Genomic DNA, 25,967 nt, shown 5'->3' with positions numbered 1-25,967 from the left:
GCTCACGGACTATGCAGGTAACAAATCTCATCCGAGTCTCTCTCAGCAACCGCTCGTTGGACACAAAATCCGACCAGCGATAGCCAAGGATTCTCCGAAGAGACCTGGTACCAAAGGAATTAAGTCTCCGTCTCAGATCCTTGGTCAAAGTCCAAGTCTCGCACCCATAGAGCAAGACTGGAAGTACCAAGGACCTGAAGACTCGGACTTTCGTCCTCCCGCACAGGTACCGGCAGCGCCACACCCCATGATCCAGTGAATCCATGACTCCCCAGGCCCGACCCAGACGTCTATTGACCTCCGGCTCACAACCTGCGGAGACATGAATATCACTGCCAAGGTAAGTGAATCTATCCACGACCTCAACATCCTCACCACAAACAGACACAGACAGGACAGCAGCATCCAAGATGTCACCGAAAGCCTGGATCTTTGTTTTGACCCAAGAAATCCGTAATCCCAACGGCTCCGACTCCTCATTCAGCACCTCGAGGGCCCCCAAGAGGATGTCTAAAGTCTCCGCAAAGATGACTGCATCATCTGCAAAATCAAGGTCCGAGATCTTGACATTGCCAAACGATGCACCGCAACTTGATCTCTCCGACATCCTCCCAAAAATCCAGTCCATACAAGTGCTGAAAAGTGTGGGGGCAAGTACACATCCCTGACGAACTCCAGTAACAACTGGAAATAAGTCAGAGGCGGTACCACCACACTTCACAGCACTCTCAGTACCAGAGTGGAGTTCAGACATCAGATCGATCAGTTTCGGTGGCACCCCACGAAGACCAAGAATCCTCCAGAGGACATCCCGATTCACTGAATCAAACGCTTTACAGAGATCAACATAGGCTGCAAACAGCCCCTGCCGAAACTCTCGTCTGCGTTCGGTGAGGACACGAAGTGCAAGGATACGGTCAATCGTTGACCTCTTTGGTGTAAAGCCTGACTGCTCTGGACGCTGGTGCTCAAGCAGATGGTGGCGAACCCTATCAAGAATTATCCGAGCAAAGACCTTGCCCGGCACTGAGAGCAGCGTCACCCCTCGGTAGTTGTTGCAGTCTTGGCGATCACCCTTCCCTTTCCAGAGAGGGACAACAAGGCCCCTCTTCCAGTCAGTTGGGATGATGCCTGTGTTCCAGGCAGAGCACAAAACTGCATGCAACGACGCGAGTGCAGCATTTCCACCAGCCTTGAGAAGTTCGGCATGGATGCCACAGATCCCTGGAGCTTTGCCCCGTTTCAACTGGTTCACCGCAGCCCGTGTTTCCACAAGCGATGGTGGACCACAGTTGATTCGAGGGTCAGCAACAGGGATTGTAACACCCTTGACGTCCAACTCGACAGCTGGGGGATCAGCCTGGTACAACCGCTCAAAGTAACCGGCCCAGCGGGCCTTCACTTCAGACTCCTCTGTCAAGAGCCTACCACTCTCTGCTCGAACTGCAGTGCTCCGAGGGATGGGCTTGGATGAACGTAATGCGCGAATTCCCCTGTAAGCGGGACGAGAATCACCTGTCCATAGGTGATGCTCTACCCCCTCACAGATTCCTCGCACATAGGCCTCCTTGTCCACCCTCAGTGCACGTACAGTTTTACGCCTCAGCTCCCTGAACAGCTCAGCTCTGCCATTCAGCCTGGCCCTGCGACTCTGGTCAATGGTATCCAGTGTCCCTTGAGAGACAAAATTCTTCTTTGCCCTGCGGTGAACTCCAAGGCATCCACCGGCAACATCAAGGACGGTTGTCTTGAAGGTGCTCCACAACTCTTCAGGACCCCCCAAAGCACCCAGACCCCCCAAGTGTCCACTCAGCCTGTTCGCAAACTCCTCAGCTACTCTCTCATCCCTGAGCTTGGCAACATCCAGCCTAGGCTGGGATGGTACCATTCTCCAGGATTTAAGGTGCAGCTTTAGAGTTGCTACAACAAGCCTGTGGTCAGTATTGAGGAACTGAGCACTCCGGTAGACCCTGCAGTTCTGGATCATCCTCCAACGACCGTCAATGAGGACATGGTCAATCTCCTTTGCCACACCGCCAGCGTTGGAATACCAAGTCCAGCGATGAGCTTGCGGGCGCTGAAACCATGAACCAGCCACCCTAAGTCCATGACTTCTTGCAAAGTCAAGGAACTTAGTGCTATTCTGGTTCATAGTTCCTGACCCATGGGGACCAACACACACCTCATAACCATCCCTATCAGTTCCAGTCGATGCATTGAAATCCCCCAAGACTAGAAGTGTATCTCGTCTGGGGCACTGATCAACCACAGACTCGAGTGTGGCGTAGAATGTGTCCTTCACGGTAAGATCACTCGCCTCAGTCGGAGCATAAATAGAGACCAGGGAAATGACACCTAAGGAGTGACGAATCCTTAATCTCATAATACGCTCGTTGACCGGTGTTACCTCAATTATCATTGGGGTCAGCTTATTGGACACAGCTACAGCAACTCCTTGGGTATGGTAACCATCAGAGCGACCAGACCAATAGTAGGTGTAACCACCCACCATTATCTCGCCGCAATCCGGTCTCCGAACCTCAGAGAGAGCTGCAATCCCGATGTCCAAACGCTTGAGCTCAGATGATAACAGAGACAGGTGATCATCCTCTCTTAGGGATAGGACATTCCAGGCACCCACCCGAAGGGACCGCCTCAGGTTAACCCAAGGAGACCGCCGTCTGGTGGACGACACCTCAGCACCACTCCGACACACTCTCCCGCAATCTGACCCAGGGATGTTACCCCGTGGTTTCCCTCCTATCATCAAAGATTGGGGGTCCCGAAGGCTTTGCCCCAATCCCATCATCCGGTGAGCTGCCCTGCGAAGGGAAGCTGCACAGGACGTACTCCCACGGAGTGGGTTTTCAGATTTTTTTGCGTTTTTGCGTTTTGCGGAATGAAGCGTTTTACGGTGGCTGGAGTGCAAATCCTGCCACCAACCTCCTAATAAGAAGTAACCCAACTGCAGGAGGACGTCCGCAGACACAGTTGGGCACTAGATATGGATGGCCGTTGGCTCACAAGGAGCTCCTCCGCCCTTTGACAGGTTTTGTTTTTAATCCTGCTGGGTGTCCATATCCAAACACCCTCCTCACCAGAAAACCTGGTGGGGGAGACGGTTTAGTCGCCGACAACCCGACCATGGAACAGGTTAGTACAGGTTTACATGGTACCTGTAGCAGGTCACAGATCGAACCTGACCTGAGTGTGTGGCGCCGTCTTTAAGTAGAACTGTTTTAGTATTTGATCATTGTCAATCTTGCCTGTATATCCCGCGATAAGTCTGCTCTGAGTCCTTTTGTAAGTTGATTGTAAATAAACCATTATTAGAAATGTTCCCAGGTCGTTTTCGTCTTTTCCGTCATTGGTCCAGCATGGTTCGGATCTGAGTTTAGCCGGGTTTTTATGCCCGATAATCTGTTCATCCTAGCCGGTACGTTCTTGGCGGGTCCGCTCGGCTGCATCCGAACCGGAAAGGTAGTTGGTAGAGTGATCCGGTTCGGGCAAGACGTACCGAGAGCATAGTTCCCCTGTAGATGACATCACATGGTTAATTAGGTAAATTGGTTCGAGACAAAAAGACCCTCCGCTTCGCAGTGGAGGCATTGGCGTCCACGGTCGGTTAAGCGACTTGCTGCCTCACGGAATTATCCATGAGCGACAGCCTGCAATTACGGGAGTCTGGTGGGAGGCGACCTAACTTCCCCCACCTAGCGGTCGTTCTCGCCACCGGTCCCCGGCCCGCAACAATATATATATGTATATATATATATATATATGTATATATATATATATGTATATGTATATATATATGTATATATATGTATATATATATGTATATATATGTATATATATATGTATATATATGTGTATATATATGAGTATATATATATATATGTACATATATATATATATATATATATATATATATATATATATATATATATATATATATATATATATATATATATATATCTTCTCTTCTTCTTTTGGCTGCTCCCGATAGGGGTCGCCACAGCGGATCATCCGTATGATCCGCATAGTGATTTGGCACATGTTTTACGCCGGATGCCCTTCCTGACGCAACGCTGGTCGCCTCTTACGACACAGGGATACTATATATCCCTGTGTATAGACACAGCTATAGTGATACCCCCGGCGTGAGCGAGAAAATGTTAAAGTTTTTGGTGCAAGTTATTTCCTTTCTAATGTTTTTATCGACCACACTATTTTTTACTGATTACAATATACAAATACAGTCATCCCCCGTTTATCGCGGGGTTACGTTCCAACCCCCCCCCCCCCCCCGCGAGAAGTGAAAATCCGCGATGAATGGATGCCTCCCAAAAAATATCGACTCGTCTGGTCTGGTCGCCTTGGCAGTTATCGGGTTCGAGGTGCCGGAGATCGACTCGTCTGGTCTGGTCGGTTTGGCAGTGATCGGGTTTGAGGTGCCGGAGATCAACTCGTCTGGTCTGGTCGGTTTGGCAGTTATCGGGTTTTAGGTGCCGGAGATCAACTCGTCTGGTCTGGTCGGTTTGGCAGTGATCGGGTTTGAGGGGCCGGAGATCGATTTGTCTGGTCTGGTCGGTTTGGTAGTGCTCGTCCAACCGCGGCAAACCTTTTTCCTTCCCGAAGCATATCGAGCACCTTAACCTTCTCCTGGAGCGTCAGGACCTTCCTCTGGCACTTCGGTTCCTTGCCAGAAGCCTTAGAAGGTGCTGGGCGTTTGGGCGGCATCGTGGGGCTTGGAGAAAAAACGTAGAAAATATTCGAAGTTCACAAGCGAAACTTTGTCTCGTGCGTTGTGTGACTGGTCAAGCGCCACGCGTTATAATTTATTGCTTAAATAATTTATATTTTATACATTATTACCGCGATATACCGGGGGAATCTGCAGAAAAAATAGTTAGGTTCCAAGGGAAAACCCGCGATGAACCGGGGGCGCGATAGGTGAACCGCGATATAGCGGGGGATTACTGTACATATATTGCTTTAAAATTATTTGGATCAGACTTCACTGCAATGCTTTATAAAAAATATTATTAGACTACTCTTTTAAAAACGATAAATGTATAAACAGGCGAGCATTGGGTGGCTTTGACACCAACTCTGGTAAAACAACACAATACTAATGTTTTAACTTAGGAAGAGTTCAGAAATCAATATTTTGTGGAATAAACCTGATTTTCAATCACAGCTTTCATGCGTCTTGGCATGCACTCCACCAGTCTTTCACATTGCTGTTGGGTAACTTTATGCCACTCCTGGCACAAAAATTCAAGCAGCTCGGCTTTGTTTGATGGCTTGTGACCATCCATCTTCCTCTTGATCACATTCCAGAGGTTTTCAATGGGGTTCAGGTCTGGAGATTGGGCTGGCCATGACAGGGTCTTGATCTGATGGTCCTCCATTCACACCTTGATTGACCTGGCTGTGTGGCATGGAGCATTGTCCTGCTGGAAAAACCAATCCTCACACTCAACCAATCCGCACTGTTTTTGCCATCCAGCTGGTCCTATTGCAAGAGGATAGTGATGACCACAGCAGTGGTTTTTTATACTTTTCCTTGTTAAATAAGATTCGGTTCAGGTGATCACCTTATCAGTCCCTCACAAAGTAGAATGAGGTGTGCCTGTGTTGGAATTCAACAGACACGAGAATGGAATGGCTGCCATACATGTAGAGATGCTGATTTAAAAATTTTTTTGCAGTGGTCTCTTATTTTTTCCCAGAGCTGTTTATATATATATATAGTTACGGTTGTGGAAATTCACAGATCACCATTCAGGTTCCCTGAAGATCAGTGATGTCGATAAGTGAGTGTCCAGGTTAGATTTCCCCACCGATGTATAACGGGCTGTGAACCTTTGAGGTAGTTATTCTTTTCTCTCTTTATTTTAAACAATCATCTCCTCACCACCTGCTCCACAACCGCCAACATCTCCTCACCACCTTCTCCACAACCGCCAACATCTCCTCACCACCTTCTCCACAAACGAACTTCTCCTCACCATCATCTCCACAACACCGCCATCTTTTCACCAACAACAACATCCCCAACAAACAACATCTCCACAAACAAACATGATGGCATCCTCGACAGCGGCAAAGTGATCTCAAACACGGCCGCGTTGTGAAAGTGATCTCAACCACGGCCGCGTCTGACGGCGAGATCGGATCAGAACGGTGAAAGGGGCGGAGCCAGCCGGGGGTGAAGGTTCAAAGGTGAAAGGAGGGAGGGCGCTGATTTGGGGCGATGAAGTCGAGCGACCCCTCCCCTCCGGGCATTAAAAAGGCGCGTTTTAATGCCGAGAGCATTGTTGGTCGTTGGTGGTGGTTGAGCGTGGTTGGTCGTTGTTGGTTGTTATTGGTCGTTGTAGGTCAGTGGAGGCAGTCGAGTTGGAGTCGGGAGAAGTCGCCAGCCAGAGAGAAGTCACCAGCAAGGTACGTAACGGTCCGTGCGATCGGGCCCCGAGTCGGTCGAGCGACGCTGAGGAGTGAGCGAGCTCTTAAAGAGCATCAACTCTAAAAGAGCAAGGCCCGTTCGCTCCTCTGAAGCGTCGTCGGCCAGGCCCGTTCGACCAAGCCATGCTGCTAGGCCCTGGACCAACCAAGCCACCATTACAACAGCTATCGCGTTGACGACGAGGCATAGGGAGGGTCACCGACCAAAAGACCCATCGAGTCGCCTCAAGGGTGACAAAGGCAACCTGCCCGGCCTCGCGGAGCTCCTTCGGTCATCCCAGCTCCGAGGAACATTAAAGGCTTACGAGCCCAGTTCTTTCTTACTTTCTGGGGTTTTTGCATGGAAGTCTGTGGCGCCTTGTCTACCAAGTAGAACTGATTAAGTGCATGTACGTAATAAATAGACATCGGCTGTAGGTTTTTACTCGTGTCTTGTCCCCTACCCCCATTCATTGCATTGCTTACGTGTGCAAGTAAATGTTCCCCATTTTTTAATGTTACCTGCTCGTTGCGTCCCTTCCTCCATTGACTGCCATCATTGCGTCCGGAATAGGGTAATTTCAGCGTAACGGACGTAACATTGAGACAAAAATTGCATCACTAATGTTGAAATTTTGAAAAGGTTGGCCATATTACAGAGTTTTTTTATTACATATCGTAATCAGTCTCTATGGCTTTCTGATATTGGTACAAACCCCACTGTGTAGTCTACTGCTAAAGCAAAAATTAACATTTAAGAGGCGTAACGGACGTAACATCGAAATGGACACAACTAAAACCGGCCATAGCACAATTCTTAAATCCTGCGAAATAACGAATTTGTAGTATACCTTTCATTCACGGTAAGCAAACTAAGCATTAGTAGCATACTTTCTGTATTCCAACGATACAATCTGTCTGTTGTTTGTTAAAATATTTTGAAAAGTTCACTGTAACGGACGTAACATTTTCGACAAAATGATAAGAGACAGAATGACTAACCGTTGGAAGACGTTGAGGCAGTTCTTTCAAGATGGCCGCCAAATCACGTGACATCATCCACAGAGTAAATATCGCATAAATTATGAAAATTCAGACCTAACTAAACACCGTCCAACAGAAATCCTTTTGAAAAATACATTTTCAAATTTTATGCTTCATGTCCATTATTACGTGGAATTACCCAATAATCAGCTGGCTGATAAGCCGATAAAACGTACATCTGGTCCTACGGGGCTTGGCGATATAAAACCGCTCGGCAATTGCAACCGGAACGAGCTGCTTGAAGCGGCTCGTTTTCGTGCAGGCTCCGTTGAGGTATAAATCCCCGGCATTTCTGTCTGCGCGAATAATTAGGTACATCAACAATTCGGCGATCGACCCTGTAGCGCGTGGACAGAAGAGTTGGCTGGTTTATGGTATGGTTAACAACACCCGTAGCTGGGTTTCGGCGTTGATCCGAAAGCTGTGACTAGATTGCTCGTTCGGTGGGCGCGCGTGGCCGCAATTGAGCTAAGGCGTACGGAAATCCACAACAATATATATATATATATATATATATATATATATATATATCTATATCTATATATCTATATATCTATATATATATATCTATATATCTATATATATATATATCTATATATATATATCCCCAGGCAGCCCATGCTGACATGCCCCTCCCCAAGGTCGTGACGACCTTTCGAGCCAACCTCCCCCGGCCCCATCAAACGCCTCTGGCCCACTCCCCCCAGGCAGACCCGACGTAGATAAACATCCCGAGGCCGGCAGCCCGCTATCTGGAAGCCGTGGCGCCAGCCCTGATCGACCTTGGCCGGGGGCGCTGAACAGCGCCGCTGGCTGCATGCATCTAATGCGCCAAAACAACTCATCGCAATCAGAGGTGGGGGTAACGCCGACCAGGGCACCAGTCTTGGTTCCGAGTCGATCTCCGAGACCCACAAGTCAGCTAGACGGGAGCAACTCCATTTAACCCACACTGCAATCATAGGCTCGTTATAAATCACTACGAACATTATTCGAAGTATTGCAAACTCATTTTTCCGTACAGCGCGCTTTTTTTATAAAATCTCAGCACATGACAAAGCAATTACCTGCGGCCTGGGACAATGGACGGCCAACCCAACCTTTTTATTCGCCACCACCGCTCCTGAAGCCCCCACATCACATTGATCATAATACAACTCCCATTGACTGATCTCCGCCACATCCACTTTTACACGAGAACTGCTGGCATTTATTTCAACAACGTTAAACTGCATCACTAGAGCAAGGAAAAACACATATGCCATGAACAACAACCCACAACCCACATCACGAGTCCGTTTCTTGGTTGCCGACTTGATGTTGCGACTCGCGACTCCCTCTAACGCCACGGGCTCACCGCCACCTGTTGAAGCTGCCTGAACAACACCGATGCGCATTTCCTCACGAACCCTGCCGAAGCGCGGGAACTCATCGCGAACGAAGCGCGGGAACTCATCGCGAGAGCTGATATGGCTCTCGCCGCTCCTGGAGCGCACATCACCGCCGCAGGCAGCAACGAACGGTGGCTCCCGCTGCATCGACGCGGCCCCCGCCGCCAGAGCCTCACCCTCGGTACTCGACGAAGGTCTCGAAGAGAGCACTGGCACATCTGGAGGCACGAACCGGAACCCGTTCCGACCCAAAAGAGTCCGGCTCGCCGGGTCCGGCTCCTGCTCCGGCTCGCCGGCATCATCATGCCCCGGCTGCAGGCTGATCTCCAGGTCACTGGGGTCCCGCTGCGGTGCCCCTTCGCTCCCGGTGCGACCGTGCTGCGGTGCGCGCCCTCTTCCCGCACCGCTAGGCGCGCGAGCACCCTGCGGCACTTGAGCCATCGCGCGGACTCCGGGCTCCGCGACCTGCGGCACTTGCGCGGTCACCGCGTGGCCCTCGGGATTAGCCGCCATGCTCCAGCTGGAGCTACTCATTACGTCTTGGCCAGCAATGGCGCGGACATCCGTGAGTGTCTGCTCGACAGATGAAGCAGTCGCGACCGCCGAGTCGAATGTGATGTCGGTTAACCGTAGGATGGCTGCTCGCAGACCAGAAATAAAACGATCTCTGAACCGTGCCGGACGCTCCTCCGACGTGAATTCGCACGGCACAGCCGAATGCGATGCGCGGCCAGCACGAGTGGACTCAATTCGACACCCGATCCGTGCCTCGCTCACTTCCCCCCCCCCCCCCTGCCACTGATCTTGTCATCTCCGGATCAATTGCAAGCAGGTTTCGACCTGGGACGGAAGGATCGCCTCGCACACCGCCATCTATGACCGTAACAATGGGCGATGACCCTCGGCCCACACACCGTAGACGACCTCGAGAGCTCAGACCGCCGTCCGAGTGATTGCATTGCCACGCTCGCCCACGACCCGCGCCGCAGACCGTGCGCATGGCCGTGCGTGCCTGGCCCATCGGGATGACCCCTAGACCATCTGCTGTGCCTCGACCATCGAGACCTCGGACATTCTCCAGAGCTTGCGCGACGTCCAACGCCGCGTTCGAGCCGAAACGCGTATCCTCGACAAAACGAACAGGAAAATGAACCAAACGAACGAACGTTGCCCACTCGACGTGGCCGAAGTCGATTCCGACGAAGGCGGGCACGCGTACGTTTGCCGTGCACCGAGTCTCTGCCATGTACGCGCCGGCGAGACCTTTAGCTCCGTAGCTTGGAACCGCACGGGTCATTTGCCGCCCTTACACACGCCGATCCGCAGATCCTCGTTCGCCAACTGTACTGTACTGAAGTGGGAGATGCTTAGCAGGCAGACACGAGCGGAAGGACAGTCGAGCCGAGCTGTGTTGTACAAATGCGAGCGCGGGCGTACTCTGCCCGGCGGCTCCCCTTTATTCCGTATCCGGCACACTCACGAGCCGGGCGACTCCAGTATTACTACGACGCCTCAGACGGCGCGCACACCCTATATCCCTTGCAGATACGATAACCACCACGACCACTCCTCCAATCATCACGCCCATCATGCATCATCATCATGCCCCTCCCCGTGGGCCCGCAGACTACACCACAGGTACCAGTAAAGCCAGTTGGTTTCTTACTAGTTTTAATATGGAAATTGGAATAGAGTGATATATTACCAGTTGAAATACATGTATTTAACTAACTGGTATCAACTGGGACCAGTACATTGTAACTGGTATCAACTGGGAGACCAGTACATTGCAACTGGTATCAACTGGGACCAGTACATTGCAACTGGTATCAACTGGAACCAGTAAGACTTTAACTGGTACAAATATGAGCTACTGGTTTTTTGAACTGGGAAATTGGAATTCTGACTGAATTTAACTGGTACCAGTTGAAACCAATAGAGACCAGTTAAAGACCAATTTGAACCAATGGAGACCAGTTGAAAATGTGTACTGGTTTTAACTGGTTTTTCGACCTGGGTTACATTATTTTTTTTTCAGAGCTGGCAGATCCGTAGTCTATGGGACATTTTCATAAAAGCGGGTCAGGTTACGGTAAAGACTGTCCGTGAATTTTTATCAAGCATATATTGCCCAGTCAGTGCAGAGGCCTGATGGTGATCCTGTGTTGCTGACATCATTTGAACATTTTTCTTGGCCTTATAAGGAGTTCAAGCACTATTTCGAGAATATCAAAGAAAGTTGATTTTTGAGTTTGTTCTTTACCGTTACCTGACCCGCTTTTGTGAAAATGTCCCATATGCGATCCGTCGTTGCCCGGAACGTCGTTAAGCGGCGCATATATATATACATATATATATATATATATATATATATATATATATATATATATATATATATATATATATATATATATATATATGTGTGTGTGTGTTTGATTTGAAGGCATCATTAAATCAGCTCAGGTGGCATTAAAATGTGAAAGCTTTGGATTGGGGGGTTAATACTTTTGCATTCCTCCGCATCTTCACCCCCAGAATTTTGATATTCCCTTCCGAGTGCTGTAATATCAATGTGGTGTTCACGAGCTCTATTGCTCTCTCAATCAGTTTGAATATTTGGGGGTTGATCTTGTACACTTGCATACATTTTATCATCCATGAATGTGGAACACGATGAAAAGCTTTGTGTGTGTGTGTGTGTGTGTGTGTGTGTGTGTGTGTGTGTGTGTGTGTGTGTGTGTGTGTGTGTGTCCGTCCAATCTGTAAATGAAGATGTCACAGATGACATCAAATTATGCAAGTTAATTGTCATACTTGACGTGTTTTGTCGTGTGATTAGTGAAACTTCATTCAAGTTCTCCTGTGAGCGAGTACGTTCAAACTGATTTTACCTGCAGGCAGAAACGTTTCTTGTATCTCCATGCATTTTGGCCTTGGGGTCGAGGTGCACGTGAATCGTTTTGAAAAACGATTCATTGCTATGCACAAGACCATGCAGCTTGGTCTTTGGGTGAAAGTCCATGAAGGGTGTTGATGGTGGACTGCATGCACCCTGCAGAAACCTGGGAGGGGGAGATGAAGCACGGAAAGAGCAAAGGGTGCAAGACCACAAAGGAGGCGATATTGTTGTGGGTCGGGGTTCGGTGGCGATAAACGACCACAAGGTGGAGCAGTGTAGTTGTCTCCCACCGAAAACCCGGAATTTAGGTCGTGACTCTCGGATAAGTCCGAAAGGTCACGGGTCCCTTAGCGGACCGTGGTCGCCAATATTTCGACAGCGTGGGGTAGGGTTAATTGCCTAATTTCAATATACCTCAGTACCCACGTCGTCCAACTACTGGGGAAAACCACACCCTCGACGGACCTTGGGCGGAACGGACCGTTTACCGAGCCTGATCCAGGTATAAACCGAGCGGGGATTACCAAGATCCGTCGGTCCAAATGAACAATTTATGGCACGAACAGCCTCACAAACTCTCAATACACACCGTGCTGCGTCAATGGGAGAAAGCACAGAAAACAAACTGGTACATTTAACAGGGGTTTCTTTATCAGGGGGGCAGGGGAGCACACAAAGAGCAGAGTTATCCGAATATGAAAATGTAATGTACAATGAACGCAGGGCACTTAGACAGTTTCTACTTACAGGACGGCGCTACACACACACACACACACACACACACACACACACACACACACACACACACACACACACACACACACACACACACACACACACACACACACACACAAGAACTGGACCCCGTCGGGTCTTTATTTCGGCCTTTCAGCTCGGAGGGAAGGCAAGCTGAGGGCAGGGGCCTATTCTTGCACCTGTCCGCCTCGTGCCGTCTGGTCGAACTTGTCCGGTGGCGGGACTCGAACCCGCCGCCAACAACGCAGCACCAAGCACCAGGGACGATGCAACGGTCGCCAACCAGCACGGGAACAGACCAGACGAGCACCCGCAGGTCAACGAGAACGCCAGCAGGCAAGACGAAGCTTCTTCTCCTTCTCCTCTTTCTTTACGACGGGGCTAACCTTCTCTGACGACGGGGTGAACCTTCTTCCTTTCTCCACGGCTCGCCCCTCGTCTTATGCTTCCCCTCGCCCGTGGGTCAAGGGAAAATGCTCTGAGGTACTCTCTTCCAGATTGGACGAGCTCACGGTGGGTAGAGGGAACCTCACCCCTGTACGTGACACGCTGCACGTGGGCGATGGATGGCGATGGTGCGAAAACGAAGGACGAAGATTTAAAGATATATAAAACCTGACTATAAAAGTAACTCGTAGCGCACGCACGAAATTCCCATTAGACAGAAGGACGGGACCCTTACCTGACTATAAACACATACTTATCGAAATAACTGAACTGCGGGGGCTGCTGTCTGTCTGTGTGCAAATGGCTTCCAGATTCGTAACAATATAATACCAATGACCTGTCCATCATCACATGGGATTTTTAAATTTTATTTCAATTTTCTCCAAATGCCTAATTAAAGTGAAAATTGGATTTAATCAAAACGATTTACTCTCCGATTTGAAAGAATACACAAAATCGATTGGTTTCGATGCCCCAGCATGTCATACTTTGAATGATCTTTTTTGAATAAACTGTCCAATGATTTAAGGTCACACAATCCTCACGTCGTGCTCTCTCTCTCCCTTACAGGGAGATGGAAACATCCGTTACTATGAATTAAACGAGGACAAGCCCTTCTTGGTCTTCCTGGGAGAATTCCGATCGCCACTTCCACAAAAAGGCTTGGGTAGGTCTCGGCAAGCTCGACAGCCAGACTCGCAAGCTTTGTGAAATTTCTTTTCAACATCCAAATGTTTGAATTTTAAAGACATTGTTTTGTTGTTTTTGACACAAGTACTCAGGAATTGGACACTTCTCCGGATTCGGGAAGGTTTTGTGAAAATGCATGAAGAATCGTTTAATTTGTAGAAGAGTTGAACAGATTGTAATCCATTCAATTCTTCCAATTGTGCGTTTGTGTTTGATTGTTTTATTTACATGACGCACTCCGAAACCGCTAAACGGAATGAGTTGAAAACTGCTGGTTGTATTGGGTGGAGGGGGTTGGGATGGGAGAGGGGGCATCCTACACACCACACACACACACACACACACACACACACACGTCCTCCACGGTTAGATTGAGTGGTATAGGAAACTCCAATGAAGTTTCATAATGTGATTGATTAAACTAGATATGATCGAAGTTACCCGTTTCAGGTACAATGCCCAAACGAGGCCTGGACGTCGGTGCTTGCGAGGTTTATCGGTTTTACCGTGTGGTCATCACCAAGAGTCTCATTGAACCGATCTCGATGATTGTGCCACGCAAGGTGAGTGCTAATATTTTGGGTCAATCACCGCTTGGTCGACCTTTCTCCTGTGCAGTGGTTTCACTTTGATATTGGCAGGTGCTGATTGCTTTTAATTGCATTGGCCATTATGGGTCAGCTGGACAGTCACGTACTCGTTTACTCACCTGGTCCTTGGTTCACTCTTTTTTTTGTGGTTAAATTTTATTGAAGCTGCTGTTCTGCTGTGTTTAAAGCAGTGGGCGCTGCATCATGGAGCATGCTTCTTTGCCTCCGACTGAAAGATTGCTGCGCTATTTGTGATCATCTGCACGTGAAATATCCATTTGTATGTTCCACTAGAACTTGATAGGAAGCAGGTGTTCTGGGCCAAAACTCACCTATTGAAACAATTCTTCTCTATGACGTGTTATACCTGCTAATGCAAGGGCACACTGATAATACAGTTATTATTAAGATACTAAAGGTGTACTCTTTGCATAAAGGTGTACCTGTGAAGCAAGGCTTTTGAGGAGTGTAATAGACGCACGTTATTTTTATTTATTTATTTTTTTTGTACACAATGTCGAGGCTCGGATGAGGGCTAAAAAAACGTGCTCTATTAACAAGTTGTTTTGAGTTGCACACCTCCCTCCAAAATAAATAATTCGCCTGACTTCTACCTTCTCTTTCTACCTTCCATCTTTGATCCCTCTGCTTTTGTCTCCTCGTTAGGCCTTCATCTCTTACCATTGCCTTGTAAGCTTTGTCTGCAGAACCTCTTTTTGTCTTGTCCTTAATCGTGTGCCGATGAAATGCAGAAACTTGCATTATTAAAGCACAGAGGGACATCACGTTTCTTAAAAGCCATTGCAAGTGAGTTTGCAGATGCTCAGGTGGGTTTGATTTGTTTCCTTTGCAGTCGGACATCTTCCAGGAAGACCTTTACCCCAAGACTGCCAGCTCAGAGCCGGCTCTCACAGCGGAGCAATGGCTCAGTGGCGTTAACAGAAGTGAGACTTTTCTGCACATTTCTGCACATACTTGATCATAAATTATTTTTAATGACAAAATATTTCCGATCTGGCGGAGACGTGAAAACCAATCACAGAAACCAAAAAATCCACTTTTCGGTGATGGTTGGTTGACTTGATAACAAGGGCACCCTGATGGTGTGAATTGTGTGTACAAAGTAAATTTCCAAAATTTAAATCCCACCCACCTCGTTCTTCTCCCCACCCCATCCGTCACCTCCCCCCCACCACCACACCTCATCCCTGTCACACCCTCACCTCACCATCCCACGCGTCATCCCCTCTCACTCCCATACTCATCTGCATAGTAAGCAAGGCTCAAATCAAATGTTTCGACCATTTAGTAGTCTTCACCTGGGATTGTGCGCCCAGCTTTACGTACCCTTACAAAGGGGATGAGACATCATCTGACAGTAATAAGCATCTGGTGAGACGTAACGTTGTTTTCACCACGAAAGCAATTACCCCTTACCCCTTGTCGGGAGTACTTAACGCTGGGCACTGCATACTCTCAGATGACGACCATGCTACGGTTGAAACATCAGGACGTGAGCCTTGCCTGTAGGACAGCTTTTCTTAGTTAGTAGTGTCTTCAGCTTAAAATGCGGATCTTCTCAACTGCGACCAGTTGTTTTGTGAACATGTCTGATTGGTAACTTCGCACACAAGTAAATAGGTGAAAGGGAACCATTTTTCCGAGTGGGATATTACGAGCTATCAACTCACTTGAGGGGGGGGGGGTGGTTCGGATCAATTATTGTATCATTCGATTGTCTCCTTTGTGACCTGACGGGGATCACGATTTGCTCCTTTCCTGCTGCAGGTCCAGTGCTGGTGTCCCTCATGAAGAACTACAAACCCACAGTCCCAATGGAACCGAGACCATCACCGAAAGGGCAGAAAGCGATCGACGTCGAACAGCCGGATGAGAAATCTCTACCAGCGACCGAGACAGAGGTGAACGGAAAATGGGAACTCGCACATTGCACAAGAATAAGAGGTTTAAAGTGACCATTGTTTAGTCATAAGGATGGGAATGTGTTCCCAGGGAATGTTACAGTGTTTTGATGGTGCGACGTGTAGTTTGACATTCTCCGACACATTGACCTTGACATCATGTTAAAGTACAAAGAACTTGGTGTTGGGGCTTGTCCCCATTGTTGCACGACCTCAGCTACCCACAACAGGTGGAAATGTCATTGCTCACATGCTCAGGGTCACTCATTATGGAATTTGAGATAAATATGCCAAAAGGATCACCGCTGAGACCCACGACCCATCAAACTGGTCTCAATGGACCAAAGATTATATTCTTCGGATTGAAGCGAACAGTCAAAAGGCCTGGTGGAAGAGGAAAGAGAATCACTTTTTTTGGTGTAAGGATATTAGGCCAGGTACATTTTTCCTTCCACATGAGGTTTTTTTGGCTGTGGTGAGGCCAGGGGGTTCCCACACTTCCTCAGTGTGACCTTGTTCACATTGACCCCCCCAACATCATGCACTGTGGAAAATGAGGATTATTCCGAACCCTTAACAAGTCGGCCCTTCCAATTAATCATAATACTTGTTACAACGAGAAAGAGCTATCGGAGATTGCAGGTCCTCACCAGGACTTGTTTTGTGTGCTGCTGTGTTGACGATTTATTGGTCTCTCTATCGAGTGCAGCCTGTGGCTGTTGGTTGCATCATTGGTCGGGACGCGGCTATGCCGCTGATGCAGTGTCCCCCTTTACCAGTACACTGGTGCTCATTTTGCCGACCTCGGAAGGATGACAGGCTGAGTCAACCTCCTGGTGTATTTTAATTCAGCGGCCAACGGGGCTTGAACTCAGGACCCTAGGATCCCAAGCCGCCACCCTAACCACTAAGCCAACACCAGGCTGATTTATTTATTGGTAACATCTGTTTATATTTATACAGCAGACGAACACACCTTTTCAGTTTTATTGCACAAATTCACGTTACAATCATATGTATTTGATAGACGTACTGACGTACATATTTTATAGACACGTATTTTTATAGTATGGACTTTGGAGATGCATTCACACATTCTTAATGGTCCCTACTTTAGAGACATACTCACATTTTAATTGTGCAATGTGCAGAAAATGCTTTGTTGAGCTTTTTTTTTTTTTTTTGAAGAGATAACGTGTAATACTAGGAAAACCAGGTGGTGTTTGCGACTTACGTGAGCATGTTGTGTGTTCAGACACACAAACAAGCAAGCGGTCATTCACTGGTACTGCACTGTGCTTCTGAAATCAGTCGCTGCAGCCTTGCCCTTTGGACCTGAAAAACAATAGACTTCTAGTTTTTGATTGGTGAACCAAGTCAGTGACCCATTTATGGAAGTTGTATTCAAACTAGTGTAAAAGCCTGTCAAAAATGATGGGTTGGAATTATTTTATTCAAAATATTCAAGGAAAATGGAAGATACGTTTCAATTCCTAGCAAGAAACAAACATTATTATTTTTTTTTAACATGTATAAATGTGATCCTAATTTCATTATCTTCTGGGACGTTTCATTTTGACGGTACAACCTCGTGAACGTGCCACTGAAGCCTCGGCCTAGCGTCTGGTGTGCTTTATCTTCGTTATTTATTCAACATCTTACAGACGTAAATGAACTCATTTTACTCTGTGCATGTTACACATGTGCAGTGAATTTCACCTCCCTACGCCTTGTATTTATTGTCATTTTTAAAACGCTTCTGTGCACCACCCTTGATGCCCGGTTGCAAGTCACTTTCTACATTTCCAATAGAAGAGACGTAATTGCTCTTTTATGAAAAATGTTTTTTTGTTTGGGCCTGAAAAATAGACCGCAGTGAACAGTCATGGTAAAAATATTAGCCTTATGAATGGGGACAGACAAATACACAAATTCACATCATTTTATGGAGGTAGATGTCGAGTCAATCGGATGAAAATTGACTTTTTAGACCTTGACCTTTTGACCTCAAAAACAATAGGCTTCCAGCTTTTGACTACCTCTAACAGGTGATTTCGGAAAGATTGAAGAATTACAATCTGTAGGTACCAGACACAGACGGATGGATGGACCAGATGTGAACCAATATTTGCGAATCTTCGATGTCACAAACAATAAACAAACCCAAATGCAATATCCTCTCCTCTGGCGAGGATAATCATGATACATTATGCAGACGAGTTATGGTCGCAGAAATTCATAGTACTGGAATTTACCCCACAACACACACACACCACGCCTGACCCCCACGTTATAACAGAATTTATGATCCTTATGAGACTCTACGGAATGAACTTTGGATGAATCCTTACATGGAAACCCGACTCGAACACAGGTCATGGAACAAACCAATTGGTACTTGAGGTGCACGATGACCCCTGTAGGCTGGACTTGGACTAACAGCATTCCTCATGTCGATGGTCACTGGTGGGATGACTCGAGCATTTGGTGGTATTAACCAAATGGCCACCTCGTAAATAAATAAGTTGCTTTCTCCACGTGTGTGTCGATGTATCTGGTTTTTGCACAGAGTGCATCACCTGTCACATTGATGCCTCCTTCTAATCCTCCCAGCTGCGGCGAATGGTTACCTGTCAGAGGGACGAGATCCGTCAGCTTCGTGAAAAGCTTGCTCATCGCGACCTACAGCTGCAACAATGCGAGTTGGAACTGCAGAACCAACGCAACTATCAGAAACCCATCTCGCCTCCAGGCCGGAATGACTCCACCTATGCATGAACATGCTGCCTCGTTGGCACTAATTAAAAAAAAGAAAAATGTCATCCAGCATCATCTTGGCTTCATTTGAACCTCATCAGACAAATGGAGATGCATCATGAAGCAGTAACGAACACTTATCTGACATTGTCCCCCCTCCAGCTCGCAGACACCATCCTTTACTCTCGTAATCCTACTCGATGAGGCGGAAAGGACATGAAGTTTGAAAACTCGTGTATTCATTCCTGGACTCTTGGTAAGGAACACTGAGTCACAAAACAAGAGGCTCATCCAGTTTTTCAATGCTATTCTGGTTTGTATTACTCAAGCTACACGACATAGGGTGTACCTGGAAGTTTCTCATGCCATCATGAACTCCTCCATCCTCCAAACATTGTGAAAAATCACAGGCAAACAAATGGCCTGAAAACCAACTAACCGATATGGAATACAATGTGCTCTATTATCCCTGACCTCAACACTTTCTGCTGACCCTTAAAATCAAAGCCATGAATTATATCGGGACAGGTGTGTGTACACCTGCAACTGCAATGACAATGGTTTTTGAAATGCCAAAGACCTCACTTTAATGCAAAATCATTTACACATTGTTTTTACACTTGCAAAGCCCTAAACATTGGAACTGCCGTGTCGGGGTCATTCGAGCAATGTTTGTCGTGCTCCTGCTCCGTGCTCAGAAGCACCCTTGTGGGGGTTGGTGGAGATCAAACATGCTCAATCTCCTCTCTTCCAACTGTAGATTTGAGTGTTGGCTCATCGAAGAAACTTCTCATCTTAAGTCCTCCCACAAACTTGTACCTTACAGGAACAAACCATCCTTCTCACAAAAAAGTTATTTTTGTGCATATTTAAAAACATCATCACAAACCATCTGTGAGTCACGTGGTGTGCTGCAGCTTGACACACAGGTGTGGTTTGAGGTTCTTGGTGTTTTGCTTATTTGGGATTTTAAAAGTATTTGCTGGTCTAGTTTCCATTGTACTGATGTTTAAGTTAAAACCATAACATTTGAGGAGAGAGATTTCATGAAGCACTAGCATAACCCGCGCTCTGCGCGACATGCTGGGGTGGGTGTGTTTGAGAAAGGAACTGATGCAGAGTATCAGTAGTAATTTTACTTTAATGCAGTAAGTGGAATACGATTTCACTGTTTCAGAACCATTTTATTTACTTTTTTTTGTACCATGCACCTCATGTGGTCTTTGAGATAATGTAAGCCGAATATCACGTTACTCAAGCGCAGAACAAAGTCGAAGATAGCGCGACACGAAACCACAAACTCGGAAATAATATATAAGATGATATTGACCAGAGTCGTCGTGGAAACATTTGTACAAAATTTATAAGCTTCGACCTTGAGTCCAAGACAATCACATCGAAGCATTTTTGGTTGTATTGTTATTGTGGAAATTTTTTCTGGGGGTGGGGGTGATAACTTGCACACAAGTGATGCAAGTCAGAAGTCCACAACAATATGTAAAGCAAATTGATCAATCATAGGATCTGGGGGATAATTACCAAGTTTGAAAGACTTGGGTGGGGGGGGGGGAGTGGGGAAGGTTCGCCATATATGGTGGAACTTTGCAGTGATTATATTTGTCAGGTAAGCGATAAAAGACACGTGACACTCAAGACTGGATGACGCAAGGTGGGCTTACACTGTCCAACTTTCACCCGTCTGACATTTCTTGTTTGTTTTTTTTCTGTCATGTGTGATGAATTTGGCCAGAGTATATACACATCACCCCTCTAATGTCATACACAGTCACATGTCATAGAAAAACCAACTGGTTCAAACCGACTTTACTGTCCTTTAACCAATGGGGTAAAGACCTTTTGTTCCACATTTAAGAAGGCTATTCTATGAGCTCCATCTTTTGTGGGTGTGGTTCATCTTAAGGAAATAAAAGACAAGGCCATTGATGAAACAGGGTGTAAGTGGGCATGCTTAAGGGAAGAAAGGGAAGCACACCTAGTGAGGGTGTATGCAGGCAGTGTTGTACACAACAGGTGTAAATAGTAGTTAATCTAATGTATAAAAGATCGGTCTCAGCATGCATACATGTGTCTGTCCGTCAACACAGGTGCTTCCATTAAGTCTTAATATGAGGCGCCGCGAGGAGGAGTGATGTAAGGGCCACATCGGCCATTTTGGAGTTAATGCCATATAGCACTATTTTAACCTTTCCCCTATCATCCGAGCCTATCATCATCATCATATCATTAAAAAATGTCGCTTACATCACTCCTCCTCACCGGGTCTCATATAGGAAGTGCACGTTTTACTACCCTATTGGAATTTACTATGATATATCTGCCTTTACTCATATTAACCAGACAAACTAACTAACCAGACGAAAGATGTATCAAATATTAACATAAATGCTTGTCATTGTCTGGTGTCAACGAGCATGTCACTGCAGCAAGGTAGCATTGAGATAACAATACCTTTGGATCATATTGGACATAACACCAAATGTGTGTTATGAAGCAATAGCACGCAAGCAGCTTACATTCTCCACCTGAACAGCTAATCCCACAGATTATAATTTAGTCTTTTAACAAGACTCATAACCAGTATCTGTCCTTGGTTGAGCGAAAGCTTAATTCGGATCCACATAAGATTGGACCTCTAAGGCCTTACCACATCATTGAAAACGCGGTGGAAATGTGTTGTCATTTTCACTAACATGATCCCCATCTGTCCCATCACTGTGATGATGCATTCCCTAACCCTTCCTTGACTTACCCCTCATCCCCTTAAAACCCCGAGCCTTGATGGATTTCACACACACAAAAGTGGAAAGGTTTCCATCAATCTCGATACCACGTCATCAAGTGGTCCGGTTAACATCTGTGCATTGGTCCTCAAATCCTGTGGAGCTGTCGTGCCTTTTCCTCTCTCTGCTCTTTAGTAGGTCCTTCACAAGAACTCGTATTGAAAAACTGAAAACCACCACAATTCACAAGGATGGTCTCAAGTCCAATCTCCACCATTAATCATACAATCTGGTCAGCCTTCGTCCAATTGTATGCAAAAGACAAAAGTTTCTGGCAACAAGTCTGTCAATTCAAAGGAGAGCCAAAAAACGACAGCTGTCCAACATCAATGTTGAACTTTCAAACTTGGTTCCCTCCTCTAAAACCTGGTAGTACCTTGTTAAGTCTGTCTGGAAAATGCCCCCCTTCCTTCTCTTCAAAATGGCACCACAACTGACTGCTCATAAGAAGGCTGAATGCCTCAATTGTATGTTTGCTTCCAAATCTTGTGTCCCCAACTCCTCACTCTCTGGTACCCACCCTACCCAGTCAGACCCAACTGCTCCTGGACTGTTTCTCGCAACCCTCAATTCGGATTCTGCTACTGGACAGCATCAGCTCATGTGTCCTAAAAACCATCTCTGCTGCTCTTGCACATCCTCTTTTTGCCCTTTTCACCCTGTCGTTCACCCTAGGTCATCTGTCTGCTTGGAAATTAGGCAATATTACGGCATTACAAAGAAAAGGTTCAAATACTGATCCCATTAACTACAGACATCAGCTTGCTTCCAACCATCAGCAAGGTCATGGAATCCATCATCACAGTTGATATGAAATCCTTCCTTTTCTCCAATAACCTCACCTCAGATCACCAATTTTGTTTCAGAGCATGTCACTCTCCCTTGTACATGCTGCTTCTACTCACACAATAATGGATGGAGGCCTCAATGTCAAACATGAGATCAGGGCCATCTCTCTGGACATATCTCATGCTTTTGATACAGTCTGGCATCCTGCCCTCCTCTCCAAACTCTCTGCCGATGGTATCAAAGGCCAACTCCACACATTACTTACCGACTTCCTCTTCTCGAGTCCTATTCCTGATCTTCATAAATTATCTCTCTGACTGGAAAAATCCTCTGTTTGCTGATGACTCCACCATCTGTCATGACATCCCTCATCCTTCAAACAAGCAGGCTGCAGCCTATTCCCTCTCTTCAGACCTCGAAAAAAAAATCACAAGCTGGTCAAACACTTGCAATCTGTCTTTCAATCCTGACAAATCCCACACTCTCGCTATCTATATCCAAAAGGACCGTCCAGTAAACCCTCCCATCTACTTTAACAATCCTCTTGAGGAAGTTCAGTCACTGAAACTCCTGGGTCTCACTATCAGGGACGATCTTTCTTGGGCAAACCACATTTCAAAGTTGGTCTCCAAAGCCAGTCAACGACTGGGAATCCCATGTCATACCAGGTCCTTCCTTGGCACACCTGAACTTCTATCCACCTACAAAGCCTTCATCCACAGCTTGATGGAGCACTGCTCTCCCCTCTGAGCTGGTTGCCCTGCCTCATATCTTGCTCAGCTTGATGCTGTAGAAACCAAGGCCTTCAAGATTATCGGAATCTCCCACGATTAAGCTGAGTTTATGAGCCTATCTCTTTCCCATCAGACAGGTTGGTGGTGTCTGCCTTCCACCACCTCCTTTCTGGTCTTGCACCCTCTGCTCTTTGTCCACCCCCCCTTTAAACAAACTGATTTGTTTAAAGAGCAGGTTTTGGGTCGCTGATGACTTCGCGTGATTCGAAGGTTATAATCACATTAATAATCGTTGGGTATTTATTTTCTTACATTTCAAACTCAAAATATGCTAAAATTAACTTTTACGTCAAAACTTTTGTCAGTGATCGAAAAACAGTCCGGAAGTTACCGAAGATGCTATGACGTCACGTTCTCCGAAAACTTGGTGAACATTGGGAAACAGCGTGTAAATAATGGTGAGATGCGAATCAGAGAGTGATTTCAGCGGCGATGAAATTGAGCGTTTTCATTCCGATATTGCCGAGGACGAGTCGGAGGATGATGGGAATTTATACTATGGAGTTTCTGGCCCTGAGCCATATAAATTTGAGCCACTTGCAAGTGCAAGAAAACGGCCTATTTTGTGTACAAGTGGCAGGACTGACTGTCCGGCAATTCATACTGACAGACTCCACCAGACAGATTGGTTTGTAGATTTTCATTTTCTTGTTCAATGCATAAAATAATGGAAAGTTTGATTCGTCTTTGACTTGATATAATCATTTTTTTAATCCTCTCATAGCCTGGTGTTGGCTCAGTGGTTAGGGTGGTGGCTTGGGATCCTAGGGTCCTGAGTTCAAGCCCCGTTGGGCCGCTGAATTAATACACCAGGGGGTTGACTCAGCCTGTCATCCTTCCGAGGTCAGCAAAATAAGTACCAGTTCCAGTGTGTGTACTGGTAGAGGGGCACTGCATCAGCGACACAGTCGCGCTTCAAGAAATGATAGCGACCCCGGCAGCTAAGCTGCCATACGACCACCACCAACCCTCTAGTCACTCAAGAGTCAGAAATAGAATTAATCAATAATGGACACAAATATATTATACACCGTAGCCTTGGCGTTGAAGTCTCTCTGACAGCTGAGCTTGACCCCAGCGAAAGTGAACAGTTAGAACAAACCACAACTTTCAAGAGACTGTTGTGGCATATCTATCCATAATTCCAGCAATGTGTGTGTGTGTGTGTGTCTGTGTGTGTCTGTGTGTGTCTGTGTGTGTCTGTGTGTGTCTGTGTGTGTCTGTGTGTGTCTGTGTGTCTGTGTGTGTCTGTGTGTCTGTGTGTCTGTGACCGCTGTTTCTCGACAACCACTGGTCCGATCTAATTGAAACTTGCCAGGTATATTGCTGGGGACCTGACTATGTGCCTTTTCAAGGTTTGATATTAATCAGACAAGTGCTTCCCAAGTTATGGCCATTTATTTACCAACCAATGACAGGACACTTTGCTGCGTAGGCGCGGCCGATGGGGAAGAGATTCTCAGCCGCGTTCCCAATTACAACGTATGGACTTCTGGATAGTGTATTCTAATAATTTCTCGATTTCTTATGTGCATTTATAGATAAACACAATGCCACAATCTAGTCGTCGTTTACGAGAGCGAAGGAACAGACTGTGTGGTTGTTTGAAAGTGTTTTTTTTTTCCTCTCTCTCTTCTCTTCTCTTTGTGTTTTTCCTTGTGATGACATTGCGAAAAGGTAAAATACGTTGGCGCTAATTGAATAATTGGCCATTAAAACTAAACTGCGAATAATCGTAGGTGACACAGTGTGAGAAGATGAAGCAGGAGCCAGCTGAGGAGGAGAAGGCTGAATGGTGGGCACAGCGTCATGCTTCAGTCTCACTTGAGCAGTTGTTTTGAAACCGAGCTCACTCATTGCGTTGCCTTCGTAATCCTCGGCTGTGAAATGGTCACCACAAATGACAAGTCTATCCAAAGGGTCCTCTTTACCCGTTTTCTTTGGGGGAAAATTCGCCCGTTTTGTTTGTACAAATCTTATCCACTGCCGGCGAATGTTTGATTCCTTCGGGAATCGGTGGGAGCGATTACCCGATTTCCAGCCATTTTTGCAAAACATGACGACGCACGTACGAGGCATGATGTACAACTATCCAAATTACTTTGTTCTACAATAATTCAAAATAAAAAGGCGAATATAGACAGTTGCAAGCTCAAAAAGCGAAAGAACGGCCTGCTGAACTGGACACTTCTTCAATGAGCGAGTGAGCGCCCGCTTTGTTTTGGAGAACGTGACGTCACCATCCATATATGGGCACGCGGCTGTTTTTTTTCAACAGCCTCGAGAAATAACAACTACGGAGTTCAATTTCATTAATTTTCCCAATAGTTAGGCAACCACAATAGTTTGCATCGAACTATTTAATGCACATATAATCATATTGATAAATTTTCAGAACATGTTTGGTGACCCGCAACCTGCTCTTTAAGGAATTCTCTGCAGTCCCATTGAGCATGGTTCTCTGCTACAGGCTGGTGCTGATGTATACCACTTGACCAATAGGAACCTCCCATCTCAAGGTTGAGGCACAAAGCAGTCTCTGTAATTGATGCAGATAGGTTGATGGTATGGCGGACCTCAAACTGCTCTGTACTCTCATCCAACACACCTCTTCCCCTTCATTCCCGTGTTCCCTCG

General features: G+C 46.6%; 1 protein-coding gene across 6 annotated transcripts in view; it reads left to right on the top strand.

The window, feature by feature from the left end:
• The window catches only part of CORO2B (coronin 2B), a 213,898-nt gene that overhangs the window by 134,246 nt on the left and 53,685 nt on the right, over positions 1-25,967 (top strand). For 4 of the 6 annotated variants that reach the window (XM_085849393.1, XM_085849396.1, XM_085849394.1 and 1 more), the window contains exons 8-11: positions 13,558-13,654; positions 14,128-14,240; positions 15,121-15,211; positions 16,056-16,189. In XM_085849393.1, coding sequence (XP_085705519.1) covers positions 13,558-13,654; positions 14,128-14,240; positions 15,121-15,211; positions 16,056-16,189 — 435 coding nt within the window. Of the gene's footprint in view, positions 1-13,557; positions 13,655-14,127; positions 14,241-15,120; positions 15,212-16,055; positions 16,190-18,802; positions 20,472-25,967 lie in introns of those variants that run through there. The other 2 variants (XM_085849392.1, XM_085849391.1) reach the window with 1 other exon arrangement.

Source organism: Eptatretus burgeri, chromosome 12 (assembly GCF_056783735.1).
Source record: "Eptatretus burgeri isolate ZD-2024b chromosome 12, Ebu_testis_v1, whole genome shotgun sequence".
In the NCBI taxonomy this organism is placed as follows: Eukaryota; Metazoa; Chordata; class Myxini; order Myxiniformes; family Myxinidae; genus Eptatretus; species Eptatretus burgeri.
Note: the sequence above shows the minus strand (reverse complement) of the source record. Positions and strands in the feature narration are given on the sequence as shown.